General features: G+C 39.9%; 1 protein-coding gene across 6 annotated transcripts in view; it reads left to right on the forward strand.

Moving 5' to 3' along the window:
- drp2 (dystrophin related protein 2) overlaps nucleotides 1-22743 on the forward strand; it is a 189634-nt gene that overhangs the window by 112321 nt on the left and 54570 nt on the right. For 5 of the 6 annotated variants that reach the window (XM_077609084.1, XM_077609085.1, XM_077609082.1 and 2 more), the window contains 6 exons: nucleotides 4049-4169; nucleotides 6128-6239; nucleotides 6386-6542; nucleotides 8007-8153; nucleotides 14415-14493; nucleotides 22248-22308. In XM_077609084.1, the coding sequence (XP_077465210.1) occupies nucleotides 4049-4169; nucleotides 6128-6239; nucleotides 6386-6542; nucleotides 8007-8153; nucleotides 14415-14493; nucleotides 22248-22308 (677 nt within the window). Of the gene's footprint in view, nucleotides 1-4048; nucleotides 4170-6127; nucleotides 6240-6385; nucleotides 6543-8006; nucleotides 8154-12835; nucleotides 12902-14414; nucleotides 14494-22247; nucleotides 22309-22743 lie in introns of those variants that run through there. The other variant, XM_077609088.1, reaches the window with a different exon arrangement.

Consider the following 22743-nt stretch of genomic DNA (forward strand, 5'->3'; position numbering starts at 1 on the left):
CTCATGCCATCTCAGTGGGAAGAATCTTTGTTTAATGCAATTCCAAAAAATAAATATAATTACATTTTTCTTTTATTCGTGCGCCCCTTACAGTCAAATTAGATTGGACCTCTAGCCGAGTTAATGGCAGCCGATGATTTAAATTGAATGCTGCAAATCCTGTTTAAATGAGTGTCTTTTTAAAAGGTTAACCTGTGTGGAAAAATAATAATTATATTAAGAAATGTTTTACTATAACGCTCAAATTTTTTCCTCGCTTCCCATTTCGTTCCTTTCCTCTCCCATTTCGAATGGAACCTGATTTATAATATCCAGTGTCTCCGCTTTCTTTTCGTGGTGCTTGGTTGCTCTGAAACTATAACAAAGCATAGCGGTAGAATGCATACCCACATTTTGATGGAGAATTCAATTTTTTTAAAGAAATGTGAATTACTGATCCCAAGTACATTTTGTGTTGCAGTTTGCAGAGTATATTAACTGGATGTGTGTCCTTGAAGGTGACCTGCGGATTTGGGGCTACGTTTTTTTTCTCCCCCCATTATGTGTAAAGGAGGATTTTGCGGCTCTTTGAAGCGAGAGAAAATCTATCTTTCTTTTTGTCAACAGACCCCAGAGAGGGCCCAGTGACGGGTAAATGTAACGCCAGCAACATGTTGAAATGACTTCATTTCCTGCCTCTGAAATGTTCGACAGCATGCATAATTCACCCTAATCTGATTTTAAGACCCTGAATGTTCCCGCAAGCGATGATGAGGCCACTGAGTATGAAATTTAGGCCGTATTAAAGTTTTAACAAGGTTGCTGCTCTAGGAATCCATGGATCGACTTATACTGGTCAGACAGGAAAACAGAGAGGATAAAGATGGTGAATCTCCAAAAAAGGAAATAATTACACCAATATTACACAGGGAACCTTATCTAATGCGGCAGCTCTCAATTTTGAGGCGTTTATTTCATATTTTTCTTGGCAAGAGCTCCTGCGTGCTTCTCTTATTTGCTCGTTTGTGCAAAATCTCATCACCAACTGCTTGTCATGCTTGTCGGGCTCTGGCCAATATTGAAACTCATCACTCAAGTGCACAAGTTGGCCCGTAAATTGCCGGCCGTAATTGTAATCCTTTGTGTGTGTCTGTGGAAGATGCTGTGTGATCAGCATGGGAACGCTTCATCCACAACATCATTACTGGTCAAAGGGAATTAGTGTGGCAGTCGGTTGGATGAGAAATCAAGGCACGGAGAGTTGTAATATTAGCTCAACTCATGCAGTGAGAGAATTTCTATATGAAAAAATTCTATTAGGTAAGGGTGGCACAATTAAGATCAAATTTAAGATTAATATACACACTTAAATATAAGTTTTAATACGTTACATACACTAAATTTAAACCTTCTTTTGCAATAATCGAGGCAAACATGTTAATGTATTCCATCGCGGCTTTCGAGTCGGAACTTCCTGGCTTGTCCATGCCTCATAATCGAGTGTATCCCACTTCGTTTTTCAAAATTATCGAACCAGCCACAATTCGCTTTGAAGGATTTCACTGGTGTCTTTTTCAGATATTTGCTTTGCTTTCAAGTCCATGTAGATTCCGCTGGCTTTTTCGCAGATTATTGAGTCGGTCAGTCGGTGCTTGTAGATATCTTTACGCAAGGGAGATGCGGGCGAAAGACAGATTGATGCTGTTCTCATAAGCAGTGTCTCGCATACTTACGGCCACATCAGGAACCATCTCGTGTGTTCGTATCTCAAATTTCTTTTGTATCTCAAGGCAAATATTTGCCTGGGATATTTCTCGTATGTAGGGACATTCGTATGTCAAGGTATTACTGTATAGGCTGCCTTTTGCCCAAAGGGCTCCATCACCCTGCGGCCCCGACAAGGATACGCCGTGTTGAAAATGAATAAATGAATATTTTATAGACATTCAGCATTTCCTTCTCGATAAATTCAGTACACATCTTAAAGAAAACATTTCTATTGCATTTAGTGGATTTAGTGCTTTGGTGATAAAATTTCCAACTCGTGCCATTCACCGTTCTAAAATGAATATGTCCGTATAGTCAAAGTGGAATAAGTTGATTTATTAAGATGGAGAACATGCTTGCTTTCATCAGGGCTCTACGGCAGGCGCTGATGGTTCAATTGTATTTCTTTTCACTCTGCTGAGTTCCAGTCGCACAGCCTTCCTACCATTTAATTGACTCTTCTGAGCTAGCAGTCCAGCCGTACCACTTTCCCCAAAGGACTCTAACTGCTTTCTTGGCTCCTCTCTGGGCACCCAGCACAAGTACACTGCAATTTAATCCCATGTGGAGCTGCCAGTAGAACCCCGTCATCCTTTAAGTAACTTATGTTGCTCCAAATTTGCTGCTGATTTATCAATTGATATTCCACATCTAAAGTGAACAAAGTTGTTTGAAAGTGCCTGATGCATTGAACTAGGATCAGACCATCGCCAACGAGTAAACAAAGTCTACAATCATCAATATTAGTGATGACTTTCATGCAGTATAAAAATGTCCTTCATCAGAGAAGTCCAAAATAGCTCAGCAACATCCCCGGAACTAGGGCCGTGACCCTTTAGTGTGGTGTCGCTAAATCTAAAATCCTAACCGTAAACATGTTATCTAAAATTCCTACCTGTCTATCCAGCTCCAACTAACTCTGAAACATGCATGCCCTACAATCCCTGTTAATTCTATTAGATGTCTCTTGCCATGATACGTGATCACTTTCTTCTTGGGATGTGGGAGTAAACTGGAATATCCGGAGAAAAACTGGGGAGAACACGCCAACTCCATAGAGGAAGGTCGGAAGCCACCTGGGATCAAACTCTCGATCTCAGAACTGTGAGGCCAACGCGCTAACCACTCGACTGCCTGTATATTTTTAAATATTATTTTTTATCTATTGCTTTAATAAATGGGGGCAGCCCGGCGGCTGAGTGATTAGCGTGTCACCTCACACTTCTGGCTCCTGGGTTCAAACCCAGGTTGATCCACCTGTGTGGAGTTTGCACATTCTCCCCAGGCCTGTCTGGGTTTCCTTTGGGTACTCCGGTTTCCTCCCACATTCCAAAGACATGCATGGTAGGCTGATTGGACACTCTAAATTGCCCCTAGGTATGAGTGTGAGTGTGAATGGTTGTCTGGCTCCTCGTGCCCTGTGATCGGCTGGCCACCTTCAGGGTGTCCCTGAAAGTCAGCTGGGTAGGCTCCCGCGCGACCCTTGTAAGGATGAAGGGCTTCAGAAAATGAATGATTGAAATGCTTTAATTAATGAATAACATCTTAATAAAAAGATTAATCAAATCAGAATTGATAAAACCAGAAACATACCCATTTATGGCCCACAATAATACGCTAATGTCTATTTTAAAATTTTAGTTTATGATTTTCAAATCATTCATTCCTTGCCAGCCCTCTTAGTCAAAGTGGATTGGATACCTAGCGTTATTAATGACAGCAAAGCTTTGAATGAGTTCCAAATTAAGGGTTGTACAGGCTATTAATCATTAATCTCTGCAGTTCAATCAACAACCAACTTAAAATTGTAGGCAAAAAAGACTGTTTCTTAGGCCTCAAAAGTGAGACAACTATCTTTTGTTTTGGCCCAATACCAAATGATCCCCTGCTGTGTACCTGCCAGATATCCAAGGGTATGTGCTTTAATCCACTTGCTGGGTTAATGGTGCATTCGGGTGTGCTTGTAAGGATTGTAAAATATCTTGTTTTTCTCTTAAGGTGGCCGTTTCCCAGTGGCGATACATCACTATCATTGACTGCCTGGGAGTAAATACTGTTACAGATGGTTGACATTAACTTGTTTGAAGTACAGATCATTGGAAGCCAAACCCACTTTGATTTTTATTCCTCACTGTAAAGGATTATCATCGTGTTTGTCTGAAGGCTCTGCAAATCTGCACACTGGCTGTTTAACTGAATAGTTCAGGTGTCTGAGCAGAGGTTGTCAATTTGCCTGGGAAACTGGTTCTTTGATTTGTACCTTTTACTTATGCTCGTTTTTCTTTCTTCCTGTTCAAACCAGGCTTTCATGGAGGATGTCAAGTCTCGGGGGCCGTTCATCTACTCAGTTTTGGAGTCTGCCCAATCTTTCCTGGCACAGCATCCCTTCCAGGAACCAGAGGAGTCACTGGCAGAAGGAAAAGGTCAACTTCCCTTCTCAGGAAACAAGTCAACAATATACTTGTACATTTCTAAAGCAGTCTTGATTATTTAAAATTTAAGATAGCAGATGTTGAAGTCACCTGCGTGAAAGCTACTTCTCCAACATGTAGGTCAGATGATTTCTAGAGAGTAGGAGCTAAATAAACCCCTCAAAGCTGTGGGATTCCATTTTTTATTTTCCCCGATATGAGAAAAAATCCTGTTATACAGACAAAAAAAACTCGGGTACCTGTCGGAATAAGAATTGACCCGCAGATTAAATGTTATGAAACGGCAAGCAGTTGAAGGTGGATTCAACATAGACTCAGAAGTAGGAAATCATAAGTATTGTAAAATGTATTAAACAAAGGGAGCACGCCAGAAAACGCACAAACATAAAACCACAACAAAAAAACAACACAACACAGAAGGCACAACAGAAAAAAAATACCTAAGATATTGCAATATCAACATATGCAGGTAACAAAGTACAAACAAAACACCACGACCGTGTCGGCAAGTAAACTCAGGACATAAAATGCATAAAGATAACAATAATAAACATAACTGTATGTTAGCGGTAGAACTCTGAGCGAGAAACTGCCATATTGCGTCCTAGGGTGTGGAGCAAAGTGGGACCCGGAAATCCAGGGAGTTCACACCAAACGGAGTGCTGGTGCACACAACTAAAGGCTTTAATAAGAGCTAACAGAAAAAGCCATACAAAAAAAAAGCGACTTAGTAAAAATCAACAAAGAAACAAACCTAAGAGGGATAGCACATACGCATACTGAAGCAGAGACGACATGACTAAATCAAAGCAATAAGCGCACAACCAGACATACCAGAACACAGGGTTTAAAAACACACACAAGGGCTGATTACCAATCACACACATCTGGCCACTTAAGGGAAGGGGAGCCTGGAGGGACACAAGAGGTGAAACGCACACAATCACCCAGACAGCACACACAAGGAAAAACACGCACACATCCACCCAAAACCCCATGCACACAGCTCTCCATCCAATTCAACGGGATGGTGAAATAAAATAAGGAATTAACTGAGAACATAACATAAGCAAGGCAATAGTCCGCTCAGAGCAACAGGGAACAAATTCTGAGTGCCCCTAATGTGCTACAGCTGCATTGTACTGCCCCGTCCATCCAATTCGATGAGATGGTAAATTAAAAAAAAAGAATTAACTGAGAACATAAACAGATATGACATTAAAAGTAGCCTTACTGTATCAAATATTCTGTGTCTAACACCAATTATTAAATAATACAATACAGAGCTTTAATTTTAATACTTCGACACCATGCTGTATTTTAGATAATCATACGGTCACCATCTGATGGCAGTCCATGGTAATTCACATGTCAAACATCTAAATTCTAACAAAACCTATAATAGAGGAAGTCACCTATAGTCTGGTCAAAAACTGACCGTTGATTTGAATTGCAATCTGGATAATGCCTGAAAAGTAATTTGTAAAAATCTATAGTATGTTATTTGTTACAGCAGGTCCAGATTTTAAAAATGTTGTAGTATATTCATCCCGTTTCTTAATTTATACTAGTTTTGAAATTTGAATGTGTGATTATGTTTAGTTATCTTATACATGTATAATGTGTTTGTTTTCAAAGATTATTTGGGAAAGATACATTTTGACTGTTTATAGCGTGAATAAAAGTGGGTCGAGACGTAGCAACTGCTGTAGATCACATGCTAAGTTTCGTTTGTTTTGTTTATTCTCTCCCAACCTTCCTTGATATCTTTCATCATTTTTCATATTATTTTTTTCATTTTTGTGTGTGGTTTTCTCCATGATTGGTAATACATTTTTTTTAATCTTTCCACAGTTATTATTTGAAGCAAAATCTAAGCATCTACCATTTTTCCATCTTTGAGATGGCATTTTCTGAGATTAAATCTAAACCATGTTCATTTCTTGCAGATGTGTCACCCCACCGGCGGATTCTGAACGTTAGCCGCTCCGTTTGGAAGCAGGCCAATGTGACGAGCGACCTGTGGGAGAAGCTGACGGCACGCTGTGTGGATAGACACAGGTCAGAGCTTATGACAAAACATTGTTTTAATTGATTCTAGAGGGGCGACAGAATGGAATCTTTGCAAGTCTGGGGTATGTGAGTTTACCAATACTACCATAGACCAAGGAACATTGAAAATTAATGTGTTATTTTCAACTCTCCAGACACATGGAAAGGACTTTGGAGCGTCTTCTACAAATCCAGGCGGTAATGGAGGAGCTGGCGCTGGCTCTGGAGCAGGCAGAGGGTGTGAGGGACGCCTGGGAGCCTGTGGGAGACCTTTTCATCGACTCCCTGCAGGACCACATTGACGCCACCAAGGTAAACATGCACTGCGTTTCCTTTTTTATTTGTATCGCTCCAGTGCATAATCATCCTTCTTTTATATTTTATGTAGGGAGTAACTTCATTGTGTCACTAAGACAAGCTTTTCCTAGTTAGCTTTTAGTCAAGAATTCAACACGTTGGGTTGGTTCTAATCAGGAATTCCATGATGATTATCTCTTTTTTCTTCTCTGTAAACTGTGGGGGCAAAGAAGTGTCAGACAAAGTCTATAGTTCAAACGCTTTGCAAAAAGAAAAAAGCAGATACAAATGCCACAACACGGACTCCACTTCAAAAATCTTACTCCGTGTGGCGGTCCGGCAGGCGAGTGGTTAGTGCGTCGGACTCGACTACGAGGAAAATTTCGAGCAAATAATTATCTCTAGATACGAGAAAAATTTCGAGATGTGAGAAAGCCAGGTGGCCAAGACATGAGAGGCTGTTTATCATTGTAGCTCTTTTTTGCCGCGTCTCTTTCGTGTATAACAGATATCTACGAGCACTGGGCGCAGCGCTGCATTTTTTTCAGAGTTTTTTTCCGTCACTCAGCGCGAACGCCGGAGCAATCGCTAATACGAGCAGTATAGTATATTACTTCTCGTTGGCTGCTCATAAGCACATCAGAGGCACTGGCCCTCTCCCCCGCATCTCCTCGTGTAATATCTCTGGTCGCAACTACCTTTTTGTAACGTCTCTGCGAGCACTGAGCGGAGCGTTGCTTTTTTTTTTTATATATATACCGTTGAAATAGAGGTTTTATAATAATAATAATAATCAGACATAGGCCGATATATATATATATATATATATATATATATATATATATATATATATATATATATATATATATATATATACCATAAAACTTGAACTTTTTTTTCCTCTTCATTGTGCATATACGGCTGGTCCGAAAAATACGGTAATATTTATCACCATATCTTGTCAATTCATATCCCTGAATGTAAAACGTTGTGTCCAAAAACTGGTATTTGGCGTTTGCGACGGTCCTACAAGGGAATGTGTCCCAGCTATTGGGCATCCTGCCCTGCGGTGTGAAGATGCCCTAGAGGCCATTTTGTGGTATCTTTATATTACCCCGCAATATGGCGTACTGTCAGCATATATGGTCTATAAAAATAACGATCATGACGATAAATGGGAATTATGAGGAATTTCTTTTCACTGATGTTAGCAGTTCTCCCAAATACAGTGCTGTAAAAGAACTTGGTCTCAACTTTCAAGTTTTTAAAAATTTGCTCTCAATTGCCTAAAGTGTGGAAAACAGCTGACAGAACAAAAACCTGGCACAGTAATGAATGAATTTGCATCCATAAACTGTGTTCCTCCTCAGTTTTTGGGCACCTTCTACCAGTCTGGTTCGTTGAAAGTCTGGTCACTTACTTATGGGGTTTTCTGTATGTACTGTCATGTTAAAAAAATACTGTTTTCTGTTCATGCAGCTTTTCAAGCAGGAACTGACGCAAGTGAAAGAAGGAATGAAGCACATCAATGACTTGGCACACCAGTTGGCCATTTCCGACGTCCATTTGTCTATGGAAAACGCTCGCGCTCTGGAGCATCTCAACAACAGATGGAAATTGCTTCAGGTACTGATTTTTAGTAGACCGTCTACAAGATTCTCACAGTTTGGGTTGAGTGGTTAGCACGTTGTCCTGGGTTCCAATACAGGTCGGTCCACCTGTGTGGAGTTTGCATGTTCTCCCCGGGCCTTTGTGGGTTTTCCCCGGGAACTCCGGTTTCCTCCCACATTCCAAAGACATGCACGGTAGGCTGATTGGACACGCTTAATTGCCCCTAGGTATGAGTGTGAACCTGAATGGTTGTTTGTCTCCTTGTGTCCTGCGGTTGGCTGGCCACCAATTCAGGGTTTCCCCTGAAGTCAGCTGGGATAGTCTCCAGCACCCCCGCAACCCTGGTGAGGATAAAGCAGTTCAGAAAATGAGATGAGATGAGGTATAGATTATTCGGGGAGGGGGTACTCTTGAATTTATTTCCCTTTGTGACTTGTCCATGTGATTACCCATTGATTTCTCCTGTGTTTCCCGGCCCTGGTTTCTCTTGTTTGCTGCCTCTCACCAGGTGTTTCTAATTGTCTCGTCAAACCCTGTCAGTCTATATAAATGTTTAGTCTTTGTCAGTTTATTCAGTTCTACTCGGTCCTTGTTCTGTTATGCCCTACTTCTTTACGTCCGGTGTTCCCCAAACCCTTTTGTTTGGTTTCTTTGTTTATGTTGAACTTTGTCACATTCCCCTGGTTTTTGTGGTTTGAGGTTTTATTTTTGAGAACAAGTTTATGTTTATAAAAGCCCGTTATCCCGTGTCTGCCTGTGCTTTCCTGCACTTGGGTCCATCTGTGCTCAACAGACGCCACACTTACCAATTATAATAACAGAATATTCTTCCAATTCTGATTTCTTCCTTGAGAACCATCTTTCGATTTCATTGATGCACTTGTTGCCAGGATCTCCCTTCTTTTGTTTCATTTCTGTCACTGAGGCCTTGAAATCGCTCCGAGTGAATCACTTCACTAACACAGCAACACACAGCAGATTGAACTGGAAGGCTTGTTTTGTAATCCAGTGAAGCAGATAAAGTTGTTTCCTTCCACATTAGCCTTTGTCCCCTGCCTTGAACTTATTGGATTGCTAGCAGCAATGCAAGGTCACACCAATGATACTTCAGAAGCTTTTCCCTCAATACCTTGTGAGATTCATCTAAATGCACACACCGTTTCTATAGAAACACAAATTGTATATTACAACCACAAAAAAAAAAATAATAATAATCAATAAATGTCAAACTAAATGTTTGTGGTCTTTTGGGCCTAACGATTAATCAGTCGGCTGATGTTGTAATTGCCCCTTTAAAATTAATTATTATTATCATATATTGATTAAAAGCCGATGTGGTATAATGTTCTCATTAAACTATAAATCCTGTTCAGTGTTGTATTGGTGAGCCACTAGATCACAGGTGTCAAACTCAACGTCCGGGGTTACGAATCAGCTCGGCATATCATTTTTTTGTGGAAAAGGAATAGAAAACAATACATTAAAACATCTTTAAAAAAGAAAACATTTCCTGCTTTCCTTTTAATAATAAAAATGTAAATACATAATAAAATAAAACAATTAAGGAAAAAATGCTTTTGGTTAGTCCAAACTAAATCAAATCAATCAAAAGCCTTTATTGTCATTATACAACAGCTGCGTATAACAAAATTAGTGGTGCTACACCACAAAGTGCGTGTTTCTCAGTAAAAACATAAATAAGTAATATAAAAAGTCACGTCCGGGCAAGGTAAATTCTAAAATATTGAACAATCTAAGATATTGCACATTGTTATTGCACACCCCGAAGTTATTGCACAAGTACAAGCACCAAGTATAAAGGAGCCATTTTAGCAACAATTCTTCTAAATGATTACTTTACAAAAGATTTTTGGGTGAATTTGATAATCATTTACCGAAGCTGTCAACTCCTCGAATCAGCTGACTGACAATCGCCCTCCGAAGGGAACATTAACTACGATGCAACTTACAATAAAGATGAGTTTGACACCGCTGCACGAGGTGGAGCTCTAAATGATTTAACATAATAGGCAGCTAATACACAATAAACATTGGGAAATCCATCCCGTACAACAAGTTTTAAAGTGGTCTCTCTGACATTTTCACTACTTTGAAACATGAATAAAACTCGAGTCGTCAGGTTTCAGTGTAAAAAAATAATAATGATAATAAATATAACTACGTTTATAAATATTAATCTATCAATTTTCCAAATGGCGCATCGTCATAAGGGTTGCTGGAGCCTATCCCAGCCGACACCAAGTGAAAGGGAGACTACACCCTAGATTGGTCGCCAGTCAGTTGTAAGGCACATTGAGCAATAATGGTACTCGGACGTTTGGTCGAAAGACGTTTGGTCCCCGGACGTTTGGTGGACCGGACGTTTGGTGGACCGGACGTTTGGTGGACCGGACGTTTGGTGGACCGGACGTTTGGTGGACCGGACGTTTGGTGGAACGGACGTTTGGTGGACCGGACGTTTGGTGGAACGGACGTTTGGTGGAACGGACGTTTGGTGGAACGGACGTTTGGTGGAACGGACGTTTGGTGGAACGGACGTTTGGTGGAACGGACGTTTGGTGGAACGGACGTTTGGTGGAACGGACGTTTGGTGGAACGGACGTTTGGTGGAACGGACGTTTGGTGGAACGGACGTTTGGTGGAACGGACGTTTGGTGGAACGGACGTTTGGTGGAACGGACGTTTGGTGGAACGGACGTTTGGTCGCCGGGTTGTTACTGTTGAAATCAGCTCTCAAAATTATAATCATGAGAGAGAGAGAGTGAGTTTAATATCTAAATATCTAATATCAAAATATCAACAGTAAACTCTGTCATAATTTGACAGCGAGCGAACCCGGCGACCAAGCGCCCGTTCTACCAAACGTCTGTTCTACCAAACGTCCGTTCTACCAAACGTCCGTTCTACCAAACGTCCGGTCGACCAAACGTCCGGTCGACCAAACGTCCGGTCGACCAAACGTCCGGGGACCAAACGTCAACGTAATTGCTACTCACAATCCTACCGCCACCAGCGGGAATCGAGCCCGCGCCTGCCTGCACTGAATTTAGGCGAGTGAACCTCTACAACATCAGATGGCCACTATATAAATACAACAAAATATATATATATATAATTTTTAGAGCAGTGGCTACAAACCTCTAAGCTGCGAGACCGGTCCCTAATGTATTCATTAGTGGGCCATACAAAATGAAAAATGATTTCCTTTGTAATTATTATGGTCGGAAAATTGTTACATCATGGAATTCCGTCTTCCAAAACAAACCTGCATGTTTAAATATGTGAGCGTACATTAGAGCCAAATAAAAAGTCATAGATGATTAATCCATATTGCAGAAAAGCAATGAAAAATTGATTCAGGTTTATTTTGTTGTTGTATTTTTTATGCACTTATTTTTTGTTTTTTATGCTGGTCGATATTATGTTTTCTGCTTTACCCTTTTATAATTTTTACGAAAAATTATTAAAAATACCCTAAAAATTTTGGGGTGTTTTTAATAATTCTAAAATATCAGAAAAGGTCATGTGAGACCTGGAAAATGGGTAAGGATTAAAGTACTTTTAAAAAAACGGTCTATTTTAGACCATTTAGAAAAGCTGAACAAGTTCTTGTCCCAATAAAAAAATCTAAATTTAGCCAGAAAAATGAACAGTAACAAATCCACTCTCTGATTTAGCTTTTGCCATAAAACTTTGATGAATCGCTCCTTCTTAACTGAAGTGAATAATAAAAATGAAACATTTTCCTAAATTGTTTCATCAACTATTCTTGGATCGTTTTCTATTTCCTATATCGATGCTCATAAAAACTCGTGGAGTTCCTGACATTTGTCATTGATCTGGATTGTTATAAAATTTGCAGAAGTCTCATGAGTCATTTCCGTTTTTGGATTTCTGTCTAGTGTGGCATAAATTTCTATCCATCTATTCTTTTGTTATGCCCCAGGTCCTCATTAGGGTTGTGGGGAAGCTTGACTGCCGACTTTTTCAGCCCTGAATCTCCAAACTGTGGGGCAAGCTGCTAGTGCACTGCCTCTATTTTGACCAGTGTTTTATTTCAAAAAGTATACTTTTTCACACATTGGCTGCCATTGACAATGACAGACACGGTAGAATTGCTTTTAAAAAAATGCTCTTTTATCACTGACCCCATCATAACTTTGTCAAATTAACATAACACAGAAATGAAGGAAGCAGTTCAACAGCCTTCCTACAGTTATATCAGTCTTATTGTTATCTCATTCATTAAGTAATTGATATTTCTACTTTTTTAAAAATTAAAACAGTCTAAAACTAGAGGAGCACACGAAAACAGCAGATGTTCACCTAAGCAACCAAATTCAACATTTCGGAACGCAATTACCTTTGACCCTTTCTCTTCGCATTATTTCACTTGTACTCTGCAAATATGAGTTAGGTAGTCTAAACAATTGTCAGGTAATTGCAAAATTCTTTTTCTGACTTCTGTGACCTTTGACCTTGCCACAACCTCTGTCTCATATTACAGACATATTCTATTACTTTGATATTGTTATGTTTTGTTTGTGATTTTGGTGGAGGCGTGTGCGTGTCTCCCTTGGGTGTGCTGTCTGGGTGATGTGTGTCCCTCTAGCCTCCCCTTACTTTTGTGACCAGGTGTGTTTGATTGATAATTATCCCATGTGTCTATTAATACTTTGCGTCCTGGTATGTCTGGTTGTTGGAGTATTGCTTCCGTTTGGTCATGTCGTCTCCCTGTCAGTGTATGTATGTTCTATCCCCATTAGGTTAATTCTTTATTGATTTTTACTAAGTCCTAAGTTTGTATGGCTTTTCTGTTAGTTCCTACTAAAAGCCTCAGTTTTGTGCACCAGCACTCCTCTTTCGGTCTACTTCCTGCATTGAGGGTCATTCATGGCCGATGTAATCCCTTTATTTGTTTGTGAGTTTTCTTTAACATGAGGACCCCTTATAGAGAAGGTAAAAAATAAAATCATAAAATCATGAAAGAAATTAGAACATATATTTGCTTTTGAGAGACTAATGCAATTTCAAAAATGTGTGGTTGACAATGCCCCCATGCATATGTAACTGATGAAGGGACTTTCAGAAATAATTCTGTTGGTAATTCATTCATTTTCAATTTATTATGGCAGTCCATAACTACAATGTATTTGATGTATGATTTATTTGCTTTAGGTGAAAGGGAACTGATTATATTAAATGTGTAACGTTGGCCCTTGAAACAAAAATAAGATTGACAGCAAATGCGTCATAGTGCAAAGAACTGATGTCATATTGTCATAAAGAAATGATTGGCAACCTGGTGGATGAGTAAATGTTATTGCAAGTCTGCTACTTTCTACACAGTTTGAACCTTTGAATCAGTGAATGTTTCACTTTTCAGTAGTGCAATTTCTCTCTTTCTCCCAGAACTATTTCCATCTTCATTAAAACTGCCAGCATTAAACCCCAATCAAATTCCTCCAGCGTGTTGATTCTGGCCGCTGCACTATCAGCGAGAACGGCTGTCCAAATTTGATTTGCTAATATTTGTCGATCGTGGCTAATGTAGGCATTTGTCTTCCTTATGGCGGCTCCAATTGCCTGAGTACGGCAGATCGCAGCAATTAGTTACATCACAGCCCGGATGGTGGCAGTTTCTTTTCAAGGGCATGTAACTTTTCGAGTGTGTAAGTCATTACCTCTGCCTAAATACTTCAAGGCCCGGTTCTGCTCTTTATTTGACGCGATTGGATTTACCTGCCTATGTTTGCGGATGTGTTGCTACACCTGCTGACAGGAGAATAATGTATTTGCCTTAGCCAATATAATTCATCTGTGCAAAGGACACACTGACTCCCATGTCAGTAGAACTGTCGGCGAAGCGAATGCCCCGACAAGGGCGACAGCAAACTTAATATTGTCACCCCGCCACAGGTTCGTCTCCGCGGTTGTCGCAATACTTTTCATCTACCTTACTTTTCATTGTCTTCCATTACTTTGTATGTCGTCGTGGTTCCCAGGGAATCAGTGATCTCGTTTTGGGACGAGTTAGGATTCTGTTGTCGTGCTCTCTCACTTGAAGCTCTTCAAAGGCTCTTCACAGTCCTTCAGGAGCAGAACCGTTTGCCAAAGACCTCATATATTTCTCACGCTTTGCTATTAGAGGAGACACAGGTGTTCTGCGTGTTTGGACTGTCATTGTGGGGATTTGTGACATGCAGAATTATTCTCTTTGATTTCACCTGCTGTGTTGTTTGTGTGGGTTTTTAGAGTTCCATTGAGGAGAGGTTAAAGCAGCTTCAAGATGCACACCGAGATTTTGGTCCTGGATCGCAACACTTCTTGTCAAGTAAGTAAAATAATGCAAATAGAAGATGTTGGAGTTTGTGAGTTTGGTTGATTGAAAAAAATATAAATAGAAATATAATTGAAATGATCTTTAGCTCTTTGGCTGCCATTATTTGCATTTCCATTATACCTAGTGTGTGTGATGTGGAAATATACATATAGTAATTAGGCATGCTGTGAAGGGATTTCTTTTTTCCTCTAAAATTGGACCAAACTTTTTTAGTTAGAATTTACTAAACTGAAAAATTTGCAATGAAAAAAGGGAAAATGCCAGAATTTCCCCAAAACTCAAACACCACAAAATATTCTGTTTTCCTGAAGAGGTTTTGTTTTGATATATATAGTTTATATTGTGCTAATTGCTAATTAGCATATTTACACAAGAACAATAGTAAAGCCCCTACCATAATATTCAACATCTCTAAAACACTTTTTTTTAATGAATTATTGAACAAAACCTACCCAGTTTAGCAATATGACATAATAGTGCAATTTAGCATTGAGGATTAATCTATAACAAGCCTTGCTTACTGGAGCTCACCTAGACGACTGCAGCCCTTCACATCAACATAAACGCAACTCGTTAAACGTTGATATAAATTATTCGTTCATTTTCTGTAATGCTTATCCTCACAAGGGTCACGGGGAGTGCCGGAGCCTCTCCCAGCCAACTATGGGTACCAGGCGGGGAACACCGTACATTGGTGGAGAGCCAATCGCAGGGCTTGATATAAATTACCTTATGATATTTTCATATGATTTTTACATTATATTTTGTACTGGAAGCTTGCTCTGTTTATTCATGATACTCGTCTGAAAATGTGGCCATGCTAAACTCGAATCATATTCACTGTTGCCACAAGAGGGCACTTCCAAATCCTTTCATTGATTTACTTTCGACAGTGCTTATCCTGGTCAGGTTCGAGGGATGCCAGAGCCTATCCTTCAGGCGAAAGGTGTACTACACTCTAAACTGGTCAATAGTTAGTTGGAGGGCACCCACAGAGATAGACCGTTACAAATCAAAACAACTAAAAACAGAACTTTAAAAACAAACCATTATAATGCCACTCTAATTACTAGATTAATTGAAAATGCAAAGTTGGATTCTAAGCTTTTTTAAAAATCAAATACACATTTGTTATCAATTAATCTTGCAGCATGACCTGATAAGTTGCAAAACAAAAAAATTCTGCCCCAACTGCAGTTCAGCACCAGTTTGACGATATTCTTGGCAATTTCTCCACTAACTATGCTTTCCTGGAGAAGGCGTTATGGGGAATAAGAGAATGATTCCATGCTGACTGACATTTTTATAATTTCAACTAAGAATTTTCGTTAACATCATTAAATGCACGACCTCATTTGTTGGGCTTTAGTTTTGCGTGACTATGCTGTAAACCACCCTCGCTCTGGTGCTTATTTTAGTCGGAGCTGGAGATCGCAGGCTTAGTCGGTCTGTCTTCCTGTCGCGAGGAGGCTCCCTGGCTGTGCTCATCACACCGCTCGTTGCCCTCACATGAGCAAACGTGGGTGGATTTATTTTCTATGGCCGCTGCACAAACAATAATGAAAAAAACACCAAGTTACTTTGCCCGGTTTAGACTGAGGTGACTTGTTTTGGCGTGACTGAACACTAGTCCCTTAGGGTCATCATGCTGGCTCACAGATGGCTTCACTGTGGTGTGAATAGCAGTGATATTCAGATCCCTCCAAAGTGCATAGATTTTGGCTTTGTGGGGCTTCGTTACGGTGCCAATAAATGGGAATGTGCTTTGATTTTAAACGAGGCAGGGAAGTTGTTATACCATTAGGTATTTTGACTGGTAAAATTGGATTGTACGGCTGTCGCCGTCAATGGCGGGTGAAACACTCATATATAGCCATTCCACTAGTAATGTTTAAGAAGATTAAGGAAAACAAAGATTACAAATGAAAGAGTTTAGGTTTGCTGTCACGACATTGAAAACGCATATATAGTACGTTTTAGATTAGTGTTACTACTTATATTTTACTTTATATTATTATTTACGCAATAATAATTACAAAAATAAGCACCAGAAATGTAAAAATTGTAAAAAAATAAAATTAAATTAAAATCCCTGTTACATTAAATTGGAGCTCTGCCCATTAATGGCAGATACTGAGTTAATACACCACCTTTTTCAAGAATAGTGATGTTATAAATGCTGGCTGGACTTGACTGTGTCAAGAATTGCTTGAAGCTACAGCATCTGCGTGGGGCTTAGCAGCACATTCCAACTCAACTTTAGCTTTTAAAATGATAACACAACATTGATTTTTACTTACAGCATTCTACTTAATCCACAAGCTTTTTGGTACCACCGCAGGGCCCTTTAAGACGGATGCACATTTTGGCTGGCTGCCCTTATTCTTTACTCAGTTTGAAAGTTCACGCACACACAGCTGAGGTCTTCAATAGTTTGTCTTCTGTTTGGCTGCCAAGGTGATCTCAAGCGTGACGTTCACGGCTGTGACTGAGACAAGCAAAAAGACACCCAGGCTCACATGGAATATTTTTTCCCCATTTTAACGCTTGAATATTTTTTTTTAAAGTACATTTTGGCAATTCTTAACTCTCAATATGGGACTCATTGGCTGCTTTTTCCCCACAGTAGACTGATGATCGCGGAATGTCTAGTGCCGTCAAATTGCAGGTCGAAACATACCTTGATGTTGTATTGAAATCTCTATATGGATTCAGTGTCTTTCTCCTGAGACCAGACTAGTAATGCACAATGTGACGATATATATCGGCAGTTATACATGTGACCTATAGATATCTCTAATGCTTGGGATTTGTTAAGTAAGAAAATACATTTATAACATCTAATGTGGTTATTGTGATTTCAAATGGCCTGTAGCATAATGATATAATAGGATATTCCCCATATTGCATCTATAGATGAAGCCAGGTCATGCCTTTCTGTCGTTATTTGCAAAACATCTTCAAACCACTCGAAATCTAAAACAATTGCAATGAAATTTCAATATACGTAGCACCTAATTATTTAAATCTAGCCTTGTTTGGGAGATGACCTTACCTATGTAGCCAGAAAGGTGGAGGGCTTCCTAAATGCTTTTTTCACTTCCACAAACCATAAGTCGTCCAGCTATTTTCGTTTCATATACACGCCAGAGTATTTCAGGGTGTCTCCCCGCCTTGTACCCTCAGCTGGGATAGGTTCCAGTACTCCCTGTGAGCCTAGTGAGGATAAGGCGGTTCCGAAAATGAATGAATAAATATACAAGAAGGGAAAAAAAGCTAATCCAAATCGGAGCCCATCCCAGCCAATGATGGGCACCAGGCGGGGGACTCCCTGAATTGGTGGCCAGCCAATCACAGGGCACAAATCTGTTATAATTCTCAATTTTAACAAAGCTATTCAATATAAAAGTCATGTAAAAGAGAACAGATTATGTTAACCGTATTTATTCGAGTATAACGTGCACCCATAATTTGTGACTAAAACTTGTATAGTACAGTATATGTTGGGTATTTTTGCGATATACCTCAGTTATTATTTTGTTGTTTGAAGCCCTTTACTCTTTCCCTGCCCATGACAGTTATAGACATAAAATCTGTGTGAATTGTAACGGCTAGGATTGAGTAACCCTATTTTACTGCCAATGATGGTGACAGACTTTCAATCCAGTTTGACAATTGCTGGCATCCCTTCCCAGTCAAAATAAGTTGGATTTCTGTCGCCGTCGATGGCAACCAATGAGTCAATACTTTAAAAATAGATAAATACAGTTCAAAAACTCTATGTTTTACCCAATTCCGAACCTCTGAAAATTACCTTGATTGAGGTTGATTTCACTCTGTTGGATTTGGGACATCTCAATACAGTGGTACCTCGACATATGAGCACCCCGACATACGAGCATTTCGAGATACGACTTAGTCAAGAATTCAACACGTTGGGTTGGTTCTAATCAGGAATTCCATGATGATTATATATTTTTTCTTCTCTGTAAACTGTGGGGGCAACGAAGTGTCAGACAAAGTCTATAGTTCAAACACTTTGCAAAAAGAAAAAAGCAGATGCAAATGCCACAACACGGACTCCACTTCAAAAATCTTACTCTGTGTGGCGGTCCGGTAGGCGAGTGGTTAGTGCGTCGGACTCGACTACGAGGAAAATTTCGAGCAAATAATTATCTCTAGATTCGAGAAAAATTTCGAGATACGAGAAAGCCAGGTAGCCAAGACATGAGAGGCTGTTTATCATTTTAGCGCACTGTCTTTTTTGCCGCATCTCTTTCGTGTATAACAGATATCTACGAGCACTAGGCGGAGTGTTTTTTCAGAGGGTTGGAACCAATTAATTTGTTTTTAGTTCATTTCAATGGGAAACGTTCGTTCGACTTACGAGAATATCGACATACGAGCTCAGTCCCGGAACGAATTAAGCTTGTATCTCGAAGTACCACTGTACTAAACATGACTGAGTAAATGAATAATTCCCTAATTTTCCGCAAGTTAGATTACTGCAACTTTTTCTCCGCTATTAGTAAAAAAAAAGCACTCTGTTGCCGCCAGCTAGTTCCGGCAGCAGCAAGGCTCCTCACTAAATCAAGTAGACGGCATAACGTTGCTCCAATTTTAGCATTACTTCATTGCCTTCCAGTCTCAGAATTGATTTCCTGATTTTACAGATTACTTTTAAAGCAAGTGGGCTTGGCTGTCAGGTACCTTGAAATTTTTACTACATATGTGTCAGTCCTAATGTTACAGCGCACCGATGCACTTTCAAATGATTTATCGGACAAATGGTAACATGGCACGAGGCAGACACATCCATTAAATAACTGCAATTGCTGCAACTGGTGCCCAAGTACTAAATGCACAGGTTGACAACCAGCTTTATGCTCTCATTCACTGATGTGAATGCCACTCAATAGGTTAATCTAATCAAGTTTTAGTCTTAGTCGATGAAAACTCCAAAAATTTAAATCTGTCAAGGTCTTATCTAGTTTTGGTCTAGAAAAATATTTTAAAAATGTTTTCCAGCATTTGAAGGACAGATTTTTTTTGTAAAAACTTATTTTCTATTTATTTTATTTCAGCAAAATTGCACCTCACGTGCCTTGACACGACTAAGAAGATCCTCTCGTCATGCCGGCTTCAGGCCTTTATCTATGGTGTAAATGCCTCATAGTGCTGGCTCATTTTTTTGTTCCTAGTAGTTACTACTCGCGTGGTGTCCTTGGAAATAGATATTGTTGCCGTTTTACGAATGTTCGCCTGTTCTTTCTTGGTTTAACGCACAGTAGATTAATTTATGCCACAATGGCGTGCTACACCCTTTGCATATCTAGCAACGTCACTTTTTTGGTCACTGTCATCACGTCTCGTTTTATCTTGGGCTCATTGGATGCTTTGGATGGCCCAGGACGCTTAGGAGGCATTTTCAAGGGTGATTCAAAATCCAAACAAAGCTGGAATAGGCTCGGCATAGGCTTCCTACACAAGCTTATGTGCACGATGTGAAATTCAATCGGAACAAAACAGGAAAAGGAAAGATGTCATCCTTCTCGGCCTTTGATATTATTGGAGTTTCATTCTTCTTCTACATTGAAATATGGCTTCTTCGGTGCGAAGTGCCACCCAATTCAGCGCCGAAGAAGAAGCGGTATTTCAACATCGAAGAATGAAGAAGCGCAGGCTTGACTTCCGCCATTTTCAACCCCTGTCTTGCAAGTTGCAGCGTGAATTTTGATCTTTCGATGAACATTTTAGATTTGGATAGTTAATATAAAAAATGCAACGTACTGAAGCCATGGTGAAGGTTGACAGTATAAGCATGACTGGTGGTCAAAAATGGTGTTGCAGCAGGAGAAAATATTGAACAACATCATAAAAACAAGGCCGCCTGATGACTTCAGGGTTCACTCGCCGGACTTTGATGTGGGCAGGCGCGGTCTCGATTCCGGAATGATTGTTAGCGCGAATGGTCATCTGTCTCTCTGTATGCGCTACACCTTACGGCCTTTTGCCCAAAGTCAGTTGGGATAGGCTCTAGCAACCTTTGCGAGGATTCACGGAAGAGATGAATGAATGAAAAATGAATCATATCAACATCAACAGCGTCTCACAAGACATGTTTAAGTCGTTATCTTTACGTCATAAAAGTGTCACCAATGAAATATTTTTTTTATTGTTACAAAAACAACACTCAAAATCTGGGCTATATAGACGCTCCCCTACTTACGAACGAGCGATTGTTCATAAGTTGAATTTGTTTGTAAGTTGATTCAGTGCTATATTTTGTATTATAATTTATGTTTAAGGCCTATATAAGTATATTGAAGGTTGATATAAGTGCATTTGTATGTTTAAGGCTTGTATAAGTAACACGCATTGGTTTGTACTGAAAAAAACATTTCATAAAATGAAGAGAATATGTACAGTACTGTATAGAGAGAGATTTATGTATTAGAAACTGGCCGAAAGAAGCGATCTAACGACGATTGCACAGTTTTCTTCTTTTTTTCATCATAAATGATGCGGTAGCACTGTATGGCATCATTCAATTGATTTGCAAACTTTGTGCAACGTTCAATATTTGGGTCCTGCTGCTCGATCTTTCTGTTTATAAATGGTACTGACGGTCGAACGATTCAAGTTGTACATATGTGCAATGCTCACCACTCTCACGCGCATCGAGCATTGTTATTATTGCCACTCGTTTCAAATGAAATGGCTTGCCTCTTCCTTGCAACTCCCTCAATAGAAGCCTTTCGCTTTTTACCAACCATATTCAATAATGGATGCATGAGATATTTAATGATACAAATGAAAAAGGTTCTTTGCACACTGGAGATACATTCACGCACTTCCGCATTGCAACGAAGAAGGTAGATGCTGGGTGAGCTGAGCTCTCACAGCGCCAGGCGTCGGTATTAGCGGCGGAAAGAAGTACTACTCTGAAAAAGGCGCGGAATACAAAATTGGACTTACGAAAATTTTTCGACTTAAACGCAATTTGCAGACATGTTCGTATGTACCGTTGTTCGTAAGTTGAATGTTCGTAAGTAGGGGAGCGTCTGTATATAAAATGGGCACTATGCTGCCGTCTGCTGGCACAATTGCAGCAGTAAAAGTTATTCCAAGATTGAAATTCACAATCCCCTATTTAACTACTTGCTGCCATTGGCGGGACTGGAATTCAAATTTATTTTAACTGGGATTAGTGCCATTGAATGATCATGTTTGATCGGTGCCAGCGCCTCCCAATCAAAATGGATTGACGTCATCGCTGCGTCTGATGAATTGAATACATCTTTCTACCCATGCAATAGTAGGAAGGTTAGTGACATGTTTTCTGCTTTTCAGTGTTACAAATGGCAATTTCACAAAGTTACTGTGTGGTCCATGTGAGAACAGCTAATTTTTAAAGCAACTTTGTCTCTAGTCTCCTCATTAGCCTATCAATGCAGCATAACAGTCAACATAGAGGTCATGACAGCAAAGCTGAAATAACACAAGCAGCTCACGAATTCATGGCTCTGAATGCGAAACATGTTTTATTCTTCTCTTCTTTCTATTTGGCCGTGCCAAACAAACACAACACTATCTTTTTGTCCTTTGTCTGACCACGCCAGGGCTGCCCACTTAATAAGGTCTGAAAGAAAAACACAATGTCGCAGAGGCCAGCGTGTGCCATGGCTTTTCACGCATGGGAAGCTTCTCCCACTGACTGTATTTCCCGTGTGTGTGTGTTTCAGGTTCAGTGCAGATACCATGGGAGCGTGCCATCTCCCCTAACAAAGTGCCATATTACATCAAGTAAGTGCAAAGTCACGGTCACACTTTACAGTTGCTTTTTTATTTCTCTCAAGAAGATGATGAATAAAAGGGGGCGTGTTGTTGTTTTTGGTCAAATAATTGTAAAAACACAGATCGCTGTCAAGCCCACTGGTCTTTGAAGCCAATTGCATTTCCTCTCCACTGTTCCAGAATGACCTTGTAGATCTGGCGTGTCCACCTCCATTTTTGTTGCGAGCCAAATCATAGTTACAGTACCAACTAGGCTGCCATAATTAATTGACAGCTTTTCTGATGGTGGATTGAACGTTTATAAGAAACTTTGTCCAAATCCTCTTTTTCAGCCTCTTAATAGTAAAAATTCGGTTATATATTCAGATTTTAAAATTAATTCATTCATTTTTTTTCATTCATTCTTAAGGCCACTTATCCTCACAAGGGTTTGCGGGGAATGCT

This window comes from Stigmatopora argus, chromosome 9, assembly GCF_051989625.1.
Source record: "Stigmatopora argus isolate UIUO_Sarg chromosome 9, RoL_Sarg_1.0, whole genome shotgun sequence".
NCBI lineage: Eukaryota > Metazoa > Chordata > Actinopteri > Syngnathiformes > Syngnathidae > Stigmatopora > Stigmatopora argus.